Source organism: Nomia melanderi, chromosome 1 (genome assembly GCF_051020985.1).
Source record: "Nomia melanderi isolate GNS246 chromosome 1, iyNomMela1, whole genome shotgun sequence".
NCBI lineage: Eukaryota > Metazoa > Arthropoda > Insecta > Hymenoptera > Halictidae > Nomia > Nomia melanderi.
This window is the reverse complement of record NC_134999.1, coordinates 32,592,584-32,606,206: the sequence shown is the minus strand read 5'-3', so window position 1 is coordinate 32,606,206 and position 13,623 is coordinate 32,592,584. Positions and strand designations below refer to the sequence as shown.

The 13,623-nt window shown below is 43.0% G+C and overlaps 1 protein-coding gene across 3 annotated transcripts in view; it reads right to left on the bottom strand.

The window, feature by feature from the left end:
- Positions 1–13,623, bottom strand: part of pdm3 (POU-domain protein pdm3) — a 201,238-nt gene that overhangs the window by 176,004 nt on the left and 11,611 nt on the right. For all 3 annotated transcript variants that reach the window (XM_076374313.1, XM_076374318.1, XM_076374317.1), the window contains exon 2: positions 4,641–4,936. In XM_076374313.1, the coding sequence (XP_076230428.1) occupies positions 4,641–4,907 (267 nt within the window). In that variant the 5' untranslated portion in view covers positions 4,908–4,936. The remainder of the gene's footprint in view (positions 1–4,640; positions 4,937–13,623) is intronic.

Sequence of the window (13,623 nt, the reverse complement as noted above, 5' to 3'; positions counted from 1 at the left end):
ACCAATCTTCGCTGTATCCTTAATTGTTCTCCGCTGGCACATTCGCGATCAGTCGCACTCTATTAACTCTAAAATACCTACCTTTCCAACTTGTTCAAATTAAATTCAACGAATAAAATGAATATGTCAAATATTCTCTCCTAGCGAGCGAGCGTAACGTTACCTTAATTGGCACGTTTCGATCGAGATTACTCGATCGTTACTCTTAATATAACAACAACAGCCGAACAATTCAGCGATCAACAGGCTGATTCTTATCTACGCGTTCCTAGTTAGGTTTTCTACGAAACGCTGCTTAAGTCGGCAAACAATATTTTTCATTGCGAGCGACCCGCGATTCGCCGGCCTCGCAGGTCGCAGCGACAGTTCTCGCGACATCAAAAATGGGAGGAGACCCCGGCGAAAGTAGCGTAAGCAGCTTTGACATGTTAATGCGGATAAATAAGAAGGATCGCGCTGGTTGCTTTGGCGATCACACAATTTCTCGCTGGCGCTCTTCATATTTCACCGGGCCGCTGGAAACGCGAGGGTCCGACATTATTATGTATGCTGTACCCCTGTTAAGCAGCGGCATTTCTTTTTTGCGAACCGTGCCGCCGCGATATATACATCCTAGTTCTTTTGCGCGTAAATTGCATGGCTACCTCTCCTCAGACTGTTACGGCCTGGGCCGGGCATTAAGTCCATGCGTGGACTCCAGGATGGATCCTGTGTTTGCTGAGGGGATAATAGTGTAATGGATGGACAGGGACACCGGACTAACGGATGAGACTGCTGTTTTCGAGACTCTAGTCTGAGGCATGCCGCCTCGCTCCTCTTCCAGTACACTATTACCCCCTTTTGTCGGCTAATTGGCATCATTGTTGCGCATTGTTCAACCGTCCCAATTGTCCGTTTTCGTTTTTTACCCCCGTTTCCCTGATGCGCGAATCAACAGCTGCCGCCCACGAAAAACCGCCTTTTGTCGAACTTTAATGGCGCCCGCGTCGTAACGATCAGAATTTCGGAGACATCTGGTGCCTCGGGTATTGGTTAGTTTCGTTCCGTTATTCGGAAAAATCTACACCATCGACAGCGGCTGTTACAAAGGAGAAACTACTTTTTTCTATATTCTCAAATTTCTAGCTTCTTGAAAAATCTCTTGATTCGTAGATTCAGATGGTTATAACACAACTGTTACATTCGAAAATGTAATGTTTCTAATCAATTTAAAATGTGAAACAAATCAAGTAGTCTTAATCACAACACGAAAGACAAGAAAGAAATGTCTTTGGCAGACCTAAATCATTGGACATCTTATCCAGCGCAATTTAGATATTAAACCGTTTCAATGGAAATTTCGAAACGACGTTCTGTAGTTTAATTAACGACAGAGAAGCTCGCCGGGATGATTTAAGATCGAAAATTGACACGCGTTTCCGTCGTAGCAACGAGCGGTAGATTCTCGCGGAAAATTCAAGTAGCCAATCAGACGACCACCGACGCAGAAGCCGCGAGGCGAGTGGCGATCAGATCACCGACAAACGTGGTCAGATAATTCCGCGTTTACGATCTGAACGAAAGATTCCATCCAGTCGGTCCGCCATAAATATTAATTCCGCGCGTTACACGCGACTAGGATCGTTCCAGCCGGGCAAAAAGGAAAATCCGAGAACGGTTCCGTGTAACTGGTCCGCTTTCCTAGACGAGGATCATAATAAACAATTATTATACCCGATAAATAAGATCCGCGCGGAAAGAGAGATCAAAGGCGCGTCTGACACGTTGATCTTTCTGATACAGATTACGGATTGATAAATGATCGACGACGGTGGGGGCTGGTCGCCGACTGTGATTAGACTTTACTCCGGGCGTCTGGAACGCGGAAGTGTTTCGCGTTTAACATTTATGCCGGATCCGCACACCGGAGGAATTGGTTTAGACGACATTAATGCCAGCTTCAGATTCCGCGCATCACTTCAATTTATCGCTGTCGTTAAATGTATCCGTAACGTTCGTACTCGCAATTAGTAGGTTACGGACATTTGTATCGGTATTTATTTTTAGGGGATAATTAATAGAAACTGGCGTCAAATATGTATTCCCCTGGGTGTTTTTATTAATACTCCTCGGGTGTCTATCAATTGGCAAGAAAGTCGAAACGACTTCGTTACGTCGTAAAGACTCTTTAATTAGTAATATCAATGTTGATCCTCGATTTGTTGTGTTAGCGTATCGATAATCTGTTACATAAATATTTGATCGTATCAGTGTTTCCAATTAAACTACATGACAATAGAACGAATTCTATTGTCCTTTAATCGTTACTCTCTTCAATTACAGTTATTAATATTACGTTGTTATACATCAAATATTAACATTGTTGGATATATAAATATTATTATTTAATATACAAAACTGTGTACACTGATTTACATACTTTTCACCGAAAATAATCTCTTCCGATATATTCACGATTCGAAAGAAACCAAGATTTTCTGTCAACTGGATATTCGAACGTGTAGATTCGTTTATTTTAATTATAGGTGATCGAAGGACAAGTGCGGATCCGGCCTTAGGCGAGTGTGTCGCGCGCTCACGCATACCGGTTGGAAACTTTGACATTCTGCGCGTAAGTATGCCCGATTTTCCCACGAAGCAACGATCGACTAACGGGAGCAGCCTTTTCGGGCAGTTTCTGTTAATAACCTAACAGCGTTCCGCGCGCGCGCTTAATGCTCGAACGAGCATGTATGCGCCCAAGTATGGTGATTAGATTGGCACAACGGCCACTTACGTGTACTCCGATAACGCCTTTGTCTCTTTTTCACCTCGCGGAACCACTGATACCGCGCCAGTCGTAGAAAGCGGACCGTACACAATCCCGTTGATTTACGGCGCGGTGAATTTTCCCGGCAAATCGTGTTCGATTATGCAACCGCGCGGCGGAATTGTGAAACCTGATGAAAATCCCAAATGAGAAACCCGTGTTTCTCTTCTATCTTGGTCTATTAGTTCGGCGCGGCTCTCAGGTGTGCCGGTGACTCCTAGAACACGTTCGTGTGAGGGCAACGGCGGTGTCGACAGGAAAATGTCGGTACGCCGCGGCCTCGCGTAAAATAAAAAGACATTTCTGATATCAATTTGAAACTGTGTGTCCGATAGAAACAGATATCTCGTAGTGAGATACATAAATTAGTTTCATAAGGTAGCGTGATTTGTTGACTGCAATTCCGAAGTTAGGTTCTTGTGTACTCGGAAGCGATCGGCGAGAAAATCGTTTACAAACAGTCGTCCAGAGCTTATATACTTTACACATTTCAATTATTTGAACATTTAGAACGAGAAGTTTGAATAGTAATTTACAAAGTAGTTCAACGAAAAGATTTCCGGAAAGAAATATTCTTAGGTAATCGAATTTTCACTGAGAAATGAATTAATGTTCATGAAAGTATTACTTTCTTAAACATTTTATACTTGAATAATGTGTTTCCCCAAAATAGTTACTGTTAACTAACTTAACTTTTCAATTGAACATTTGTAAGATTTAATATAAATTCAAATATAGGATTCTAAAATTGGTAATAATTATTCCCGTTCGAAGTGCCTATCAATAGAAAGTACGTGGTACACGTCTACAGTGCGACGTTCTCTCAAAGAAGCATTTTGAATCCGTCGTGAATGTGTGTTGTGCAATCTCCGAAGAAAGAATGGCCTGTACATTGACCCCATCCATCCAGCATGGAAGTCGTTCGACACGCTTTGTTTTGTACGTTAATCGTATACAGGTCAGAGAGACCATTGGCCGATTTAGGTTGGGACGCGGCGGCGGCAGCTACTTAACCAGACAATTGGCTGTCATTGACACACAAAACCGTTAGTAACGAGTATGACGATCGCTGTTAGCGATGGGCTTTCTTATTAATCATCTGGGGCGACCCGCACCCGCTGGGGATCCTGCGTGGATAATTTGCTTACTATCTTAGATCTCGGTCCCGTTCCGAAGTGTTACACTGACGTATGATAAATGTAAAAAGAATCCGACGAATAACCGTCGGCTCGAGCCCGAATAATTCAGCAGCTCCAATCTGTTATTATCTACCGAGTCGGACTAATCAGGTTTCTCATGGCTGACATAGGTCGAAAGAATGTAACGTAAAATGTTCGGTAATTACAGTGCAGACACTCAAACTTGTCCAATTACGTATAACCAGTTTCTAATGTATTAAAGTTCGCTAAATCTTACAACTAAACTAACTGATAACTAATAGGCTGTAAATTCTAACTTTACCAGTCGAACTTATGAAAATTAATTTCAAACAAATTTTCCTACTAAATATTCAATAAACTGGTAATTTATGCTACACTATGCTAATCCTCTCGGTATACTCGAACTCCACGTTCTAATTATCAATATTCAATGATCACAATCACTATTTGTTCAATGTCTCTCATAAGAACCATCGTTGACCATCCTCAAAAAAGATTATATATCCACAGCGAAGTTAGAAAGTGTTGCAGAAGGTTCCGAAAGACGTTAATCAGATTTCAAAATTATTGACTGTCATATTTCGGTGAATGAATGCCGGTGTACCAGGCTCGATTGGAACGAGTCTGGGAATCGATCAGGGTCAATAGATAATAGAGATTCATGGACTTACCTCGCTCTTGAGATTCAATGGCACGTCGCTGGGAGCGTCCAACTCGACTTCCGTTTTCACCTGATGAGACAGCATGCTGTGGCTGTGCCGGGGCGGTGCGGCGGTCGCCAACATGTTGGGATGCTGCAGATGCTGAAGACGAGGTTGGAGATGGGGCTGGTGGTGATAAGGCGGCGACAATTGGGTGTTCAGAGTGCGAAGATCAGCTGGCGGGGAAGCGGGCGCAGCGGTACTGCTCTGTTCCTCCTCGGCTGAACCCTCCGCCATGTCAGTCTTGCATCCCGGGGACTCGTAATCTGCGAATCGACCAAAACTCTCTGAGGACCGATCTAATAGTTGAGATCGCTGCGTGGCGCTGCCGCTTGGTAATTCTATAATGGCGAGAATATCATTTGTCTGAGCATCCGATCACGTGGACCGTCCGAGAACACATTCCGCATTCCAACTTTTTCACTTCTCGGTGGAAATTAAACTCTATTGTTCAAGATTATATCGTTAGGAGTGTGTCGAATAAGTAATCTGCATTAGACGAATTGACCTCTTAAGATTTACTTTGCGAATAGATTTGGAAGAGTTTATCGTATGGGACTTTCCAGTTTGAAAATGGATTTATACGCGTTTGGTGTAGAGGTTTAACCCTTTGAACTCTATAGGCTCCGATATTGCACCAGTTCTAATATTAAATATTTTAATGCACCTTAAAGAAACCACCCTAAAGTTACTCGACTTTCCGCACATCCAAATTTTCTACTAAGGAAAATAAAAGATTGAAGAAATGTTATGGCATTTCTAATTTTCGCTAGGAATACTATAAAAATTAGTTGCAGTTGCTGATAGATTACAAAACAACGTGGAGTGCTAAAGGTTAATGTTAAAAGGAGATAAATAAGTATTTTTTTCAGTGAATGAACTGAGGGATTTTATTTGTGAAATTGGTTTATAATGTTTGAAGAAATTGTGTTGTATAGTATTGATAATGTACTAAGTATTGTTATTGAGATATTAGCACATTTATTTGCCATTTGTGTGTTTGCTATACAAACGATTCTATTGGCTGCTTACCGCGTCAAAATGAAAACTGACAAGGCTTCATCGCATCAGTACGTGAACTCCTTAAACGAGTGCTTAAATTTTAAGCGAGGGTGTCAGGTTTCCTCCCGCGACGGCTGCATACTTGCGCGGTCTTTTAAAAACCGATTTTAATTCGGTGGAATTCCTGCGCGTGTTAGCCTGACAGTCGAATTATTAAAGGGAATTCTGCCCGCTCGCTCGCGGAGGAATTAATTTGCTTAAGTATTTTGTAACGTAAGCTGATGTAACTCGGGCAGCAGACAGATGTTGGGGATTGATTATGGCCAAAATGGAGGAAGAATGTACTGTCATATTAGACCGAAAATTGAGACTGACGTTTTCTAATCTGATAATTTAATCAGCTCTTTAATCTTTATGGACGGTTCAATAAAAACTCCATATCTCATACTATTTACATATTACGATAGGCATGATAGGTACTCGGATATTTATACCGCTCTAATGATAAAAACGAAACGTTCCCTACGCTATTAAAACTTCAATTACTTCAACAAACACCATTCGCACGTGGAATGATTCGACTAATTTTACTCTGAAAATATACCTCACGATCTCACTGCCGTTTAACCCTTTCAAGCCTGAGTACGGTAACCAACAAACATTTTAACCCCGCTATGAAAAAATATAATTAAATCCAGCTTTCCCGCGTTGGGTTTCACAATTTTCCACTAAAAGAAACATGGTAATGCGTTTTTTTTAGAGTAGCATTTATAGTTAGAACGTTCACACCGGTGGTTTCCGTGTTACGCTGCGACAATAATGATATAGGGGTGGAAAAACAATGGTATGTACCACCGTGCGGTGGTTAACGAGATGGTGCAGTCGCATTTTGCGAGTGTATCAATGCGGTTGCGGAAGCGATCGCACGGTGGAGCGATATCAATCCGTTAGGCCATGGAAAATACGCATTACGTGGTCACGATTTTTTCCCTAATTTCGCCTCGGTGTACAATGAACCATCGATCTTAATCGGAATATTCACGATACCGAAACTCTTTCCGTTAATCGTATGAAATTACCTTTAATCGCACCGTCTCGCGGGGAAGAAAAGAACGGAGCCGCGATCGATAAGATCCGAAATCGTCCCCACGTCGGGGCCGGACTTGAAAGGGCGCAGGCGACACGCATAAACGCGATACTAATTAAACCGCGGGACTCCCGCCAGCCGTATCGAAGCGTCGTGCGTGCAGCTGTTAAGAATGCAGACAGTGGAAATTAGAAGGAGGCCCGTTCATCTTCCAACATCAAAGCAAAAACATTTGGCCGATGGGATCGGCGTCGAGGGAAAATAGTGGGGGCCAACGCGTCACGGACCATCGAGAATAAAATCGTGTATCGTGGTTCATCTTCACGGACGCATCGCGTTTATCTGGTTAATTATTTTTAAACGGGCTACCGGTTCGAGAGATTTTCAGCCTTTGCTCACTATGTTGCGATCATCTTTTCACCGAGGAGAATCGGAGCTCTTGCGTTTGCTTTTATTATAAGAGGAGTATTGTAATTACTTGAGAAATTTGAGGTTTTTTGGTAATCGTTTAGATTTCTTTTCTAGTAATTGAAATTCTATATTGGCTATTGTGAAGTTCATGCTGAAAATTTGTATGTTTAAAAGTGCAATATGCATTTATTTACCTTATGTTAAGAACTTTATAAGAAAACTGAGTTCCACTAAACAATAGTAAATTAGAGATAATGTCATCTACTATTTCCGCTTACTTTTCCTGTGCATAATATACCAAGAAGCCATTGAACTCTGATTTATTACAATACAATTCATCTCACAACCAAATCACAACTCATTTTCAACCAACGAAAAATAAGAAAATTCTGAATATCAACTCGCAAATTACAATACCACCAACTAGAATACCCAGAACACCATGACCATACTCCCATAAGTAACCTTCATACTCGAAACGTTCAGATTTCCAAGTCTTTTCTAAAAAGCAATCGGGCCGATTCAAGGGCAACGAAGTCACCGGCCTGTCTCGAGGGGATCCTCCGATCATTTTCTGGTCTCCTTAGCCCGGCCTCCCCCACCTAGACACCTAACGAAAGCACGAAAGAAGAGATCGCCGGGGTGGGGTCGGAGGAATCCATCGGCGAAGCCGCGAGATCGTGTACTTGGTGAACGCAACTAACAACATCTGCTTCTATTTTTGCGCTGGCCCGAGTCCAGCGCTTTACTTTTTTAAAAGCCGTGCGCCTATGACGAACGGCTGGATGGATCATCGAGCGGAAGACCGGGGTAGAGAGAAACGAGCCGGTTATTCTGGACAAATTATTGTCAAAGGGCGGGAGCGCACCTTCTCTGCCCACCAGCTACTTTGTTCCTCATAAAAGCGGTTTTATAATGGTCGCCGCGCAAATGTTTCTCGCCGGGTTTTTAAAACGGCGACGCGGCTAGAGGGACAGGGACAGAGAATTCTGTGCGCGAGAGAGACAGAGGGAGAGAGGAAGAGAGAAAGAGAGAGAGAGAACGCGCCCGGTCGCGCGGCCCGTCGCAAAAAGAAGCCGGTAGAGGCTCCGTGCCGGTCGCCTCGCGACGACGAGACACGTTCACGGCTGTGAACATTGGGTTTTGACACGGTGTTACACGAGGTAACGTCGTAATTTGTCGCGGTTTTTTAGGACGCCGGTGTAACTGTTCGGAAAATGCCCACGGATATCGGGTCCGGCCGATCTAATGGAAACTTTCGTGGTTTAATGCTCGCTTTGCTCGATTCGGGACGTCCGGCGGTTGGAGATTTCCTTTTGCAGGAGTTTAATATTAGCAATGTCGGAATGATGTTGCGAGGTTAGAAGTTTCGTAGGAGTTTGTGAATTAAGTGTCATATGTATGTGTATAGTTTTTTAATATTGAATGTTTAAGGTATAAGGTAAGAGGACGAAATGTTCAAGGGTGTGTATATAATTTATAAATTCAACATTCTAGAACTGCTTCTATTAAAGAAAACTAGAAAACTTTCAAGAATGAAATCTGAATCACGAAATTGTCTTTTTATCGAGAAAGTTGTTAGTTTCCTATTACGTTACTTGTATAGTATCAAAGACGAGAATCCTCTTCGAATATTTGACTGAAACTATATTTTTATATTCAATTCGTGGAGTTAAGTATTATAAGGATGTCACCGTGTTCGTCAGTGTTTTGTACGAATCGAATGCGGCATAATGCGTGGACGCAATGACGTTCGTAATCGCCAAGGCGGAAGGTTATTTAGGGATCCAAGCGATGATTGATCCTCGCCTGTAGCCGCGCGGAAACGCGACGCCTCTCGAAGGCCGTTCGCGGAACCCAGCAATTTTCAAATATTAATGCTCAATGACACTTGAACGATCGCTGTTATAATCACGGGCCGATTTCTTCGTGCCAGTCCGAGGGGCTGTTCTTTCGTTACGGGCGTCGCGAACGGGAGTGGGGCCCCGACGAGATACGCTAATGAAACCGCACTCTCATTAAACCATCCAAATCGACGATACTAATTGGCTAGCTTTCGGAATAACCGGCATTATTGCTCAGGTCGCGATATAATAATCGTTGCGGACGAATTCGGCTCGGACAGCCGGTGGTTAAAGCGTCTAGTAATTTCACGGACGTGGCCCTAGAGCGATTAATATGATTCAGACGGGAATTAATGACCGCGAACGTAAAAAATGCAAAACTGAAGCATCGTTTAATGATCGAAGCCGATCCTGTTTTCTTAGAAACTCGAGCGTGGTTTGGTAACTTACGTGCGGTACTGGACATTTCTACTTGCGTGAATGTTAAATCATTTTGTTAAGTGATATTTATTTTTGCGAAATTGTGGACGTGCAAAAGTAAATGGGAGATTTAGGAGTGAGTAATATTTAAATTGAAAATTTTTATTTTTACGTGTGCGTATGTTTAGAAGTAATAATGCGAATGATAGTTATTGTAAAATGTGAAGAACCTAAATGTATATTGTAGTGAATTCCATTGAATTTAGAGCTTTATTGTTTTTTTTAACATTTCTGTGGGCGATAAATGTATAAAAGTTGGCGTTCTACTGTAGAATTGTTCGTTTGACAAAAGCTTTGGAATATTTCTATCGAAATTGTAGTTTAAAATTTGATGTTTAGTTTTTGAAACTGTAAGCAAATGAAATTTTCAATTAATACAATAAAAGTTTGTTATATTCATAACCACGTGGAAAATAATGGAAAATATGAAAAAGAATGAAATTGAGTTATAAATACTTGTAGAAGTATTTTAATAATAGGGATGGTTATCTGCATACATGTAAATTTTTATGCAATCATTTACCACGGCAAAAAGTAAATAAGAATTTGTTTTTTGTGTCAGAAATTTGATTGAAACAACACTATTATATATTGGATGAATTATGGTATAAATTTATAGGTTACACGGGCTGACAAAAATAATACAAGCGAAAAGGCAATATAAGGGGCGTGGTTGAATAAAAATCATTGTTATTTAAGTCGAACCTCCATAGGTTGTTGTAAATTTATACATAGTATAAGAGTATATACCAGTCGGATGATAGATTGCCGCTATTAAACCTGCCCTGACAACGATAGTGGTGTGTTATTATTTATTTTTGCACATTAATTAGATATAAATTGATAGTTAGAAGACAATACGATTAATGGAACAGATAACACTGTACCACAGCCAATGTTTATTACAAGTAGAAACAGTGAATAATACTCAGACATGCAATCAGCCTTACTGGAATGCACGCATGACCAACCAACTCTAAATTGCATATTTAGAGTTAAACAACATCAATCTATATTTCTCATTCGTTGATCTTCTTTTTATACTCTCACCTTTTTTCCCGTCAATTCGTTAAAGTCTCGTATGCACAAAATATTACACGACCTCCAACATTTATAAATTATAGAACCATATCATCATTTAGTAAAAGTGACCGTCAACATGAATAATATTCACATTAATCGCTTAAAACCACAATTACAATTTTTGTTCAAAATGTCATCCACTAGCCATCCTCGCACATTTTTAATAACATACCGAAAACAAAACAAATCGTAATATACCCCAATCTCCATTATCTCTCAATTCGAAAAATCTACAAAAAAAAAACCAACTCACCCAAACTCCCAAGAGCAATTCCCAAAATCTCAAAGACCGATCGACCGAGAGCCAAGAACCAGTTCACGAAGAAATCAATCTTAAATCCCCGCGTCCCAGGCCGGAAACACGCAAAGGAAGTGTCCGGCGTCACAAATGACCCGGTCCGCTCTGTTTTCCCCCAGAAAAGCCGTCGGCCGGTCGGTTCTTCCCACAGGGAAGCGGCGAGTATCCGCTTTCACCGGGTGCATCCCGGCATGTCTCCTCGAACGATAATTGCCGGCGGGATCACCCGGTGAAAGTCCCCGCGTAATCGAATACGCAATTAAAACACCGGGGACCATTGATACGAGGATCGCTCGAGTGTCTAGGGAGGCAATTAAAACGCGTGCATTATGCGACGAGCCGTCACCGGGCGGACACGAGCTTCCCTATCTCTCCCCGATCAGACGTTTAACCACTGAAAGGAAGCCGAACGCGGCGGATAGAGAGAACGAGATACACGGATAAACGAAGAAGAACGACAAGCAAAAACAGGGGATCGAGGAAGATAGAGAGAGAGGGAGAGAGAGAGAGAGAGAGAGAGAAAACACAGTTGAAAGACAAGAGGGACTTGTTCCACGGACTCCCGACGTGTCTCTTGCCATTTCGTCCTATCCCGCCGATCATCTTTTTCCCTCGTGTTCTCGATATTCCCGCGTCCCAGCGCCCGGGGGCAGCGCGCCGTGTTTTCGCATTATCAACGGTACCGGGGCATCATCACGGACGCTGAAAAGGATGGGGGGGGAGGCAGGGGGGCCCGAGGGATGGACGAGAGGAGGCGAAGGCAACGTCAGCGACGCCGGCAGCCAGCAGCGTACAATTAAGGGGGTTGATTGATGTTAATTCAAAGGGTAATTAAGAATGTTGCGCATAAAAATCCGGTAATTTATGGTCATTGGGGATAATTATATGTTGACCAGCTTGTAATTGCAAGCGTTCCGTGGCCTGCAACACCGTGCCGCGTAAGCGTCCGGGAATTGCGGGTAGCTCCTTCGGACAGGAGAGCCCCGGACGGTTGTGTGCTCTGTTGTTGTTGCGACGAACCGTGGGGGCCACGTCTCTCGACCCTGTGCTCCGCTCGTATGCGTCTTCGTGAGTCGTGTGTGTACGTACACGCGTGTGTGGGTGGGTGGGATACACGGGGTCTCAGATCGCAGCTTATTATAGGGGCTAGTAGATAAGGTGGGTTTAGAAACAACCGTGCGCCGGCAGCTAGTTTCCACATAGTCTTAGGTTCTGCCTCTCTGTCCGACACTTGTTGGCCAACGCCAACGTGTCTCCCTTCCGCTCGCTGCTAGGCTGCTGCCCCCGGGGCTCGAGCGACGAGGTGCGTGTGTATACTGGCCTAAAGTCCCGGATAAGATTTATGGGAACGATTCCGTGGCTGGACTAGACTAGAGGGGGAATGAGAGAGGGAGAGAGAGAGAGAGAGAGAGGGAGGGAGAGAGGAGCAGCGGCTTTAGAATTTTAGGCTCGGTCCAATTCGACGCGAAAACGCGATCCGTTTCTGGAGGAGCGCGAGCCGACGACGACCCACACTATAAATAACCTAGCCCGCGGATAATCGCCATATGGCCGCGCATGCCGCGCGAACGGAACGCACGCTGCTGCTTCGCGGGGTATATGATCCTTGCGGTACGTGTCGTGGGTAATCTATTTCTGATAAGAAGTTTACTGGGAGATTTGGGGTCTGGATGTGGGGAAGGTTGTTATTGCCTTGGGACAGTGACGCATGGTTCGGTGATTGTTTAGAGGTTTTTTAAGGGTTACGGTGCTGACGGTGGGTTTGAGTTTGGCAATGTCGTAGGAGGATTGCTGATTGAAATTTGATTGTAATTCGATTGCGTAGGATTGTGTATGAAAGGAGTTGGCGACGAAAGTATGTGTTCCATAAGGAATCAGTGATTAAGAGAAGTATTCTGGTCTTAAGAAAGTGATGTTTGATACAGTGATATGTGGAGCATTCTCTTTTAGAATTAGATTGTGTTTATGTCTATGGATTAATAAGCTGTTTCTAAAATCTAAACCTGTTGATGAATTCAGAATGTCAAGAAGAGTGTTCTTTCTAACCAGAGCAGTTTATTGGACTTTGAGCACTTTGTTAACCCCTTGCCACTTTAACGATTTTGACTCGCGATAAAAGTTTTGGACCAAACATAAATATCGGGAGGCTGACTCGAGGTGACAGTACGAGTGAGATATCGGTCGCCATAATAATGGGCCGGATTTTACCCGGTTGAATGGTATGGCAAGGGATTAATAACTGTGGTCTACAAAATTCAATGATTGCTATATTGTGAATATAGTATGGAGCACGTGTTCACTTCCTGTTTGAGGGAAACAGCAGGCGATCGTAGGCAGAAATTTTCAGGATCAGTGAGTTTTTTACCAGACTGCTACCTCGTAATTTATGGAAGCAGCTTTTTCATGCAGGGCTGAAAAAGGCTGGACTATATTTATCTACATTGTTCAATTTGCTGCAGTTCTTGCAATTTGGTGAAGTGTCTTGTTTAATGTTCAAGCTCACGTGTTGCTAAGCACGCAGTTTTTGTAGGAAGATTACAGTACTTATTTGCGGAAGGACAGATGTTACGCGGGATAGCAATTTCAAGTTTATCGGCAGCAATTTCTGTTACTTTTCAATCGAATTTCACCCTCTGCTTAACGAACTTTAATGGTCGGGATGCAAGGGTGGACGCGTTCGAGGAGTTCGCAAGGAGGCTACTGTTTTATGAATGCGGGCGTCGAATTGGTAACAGTTTCTGGTAATTC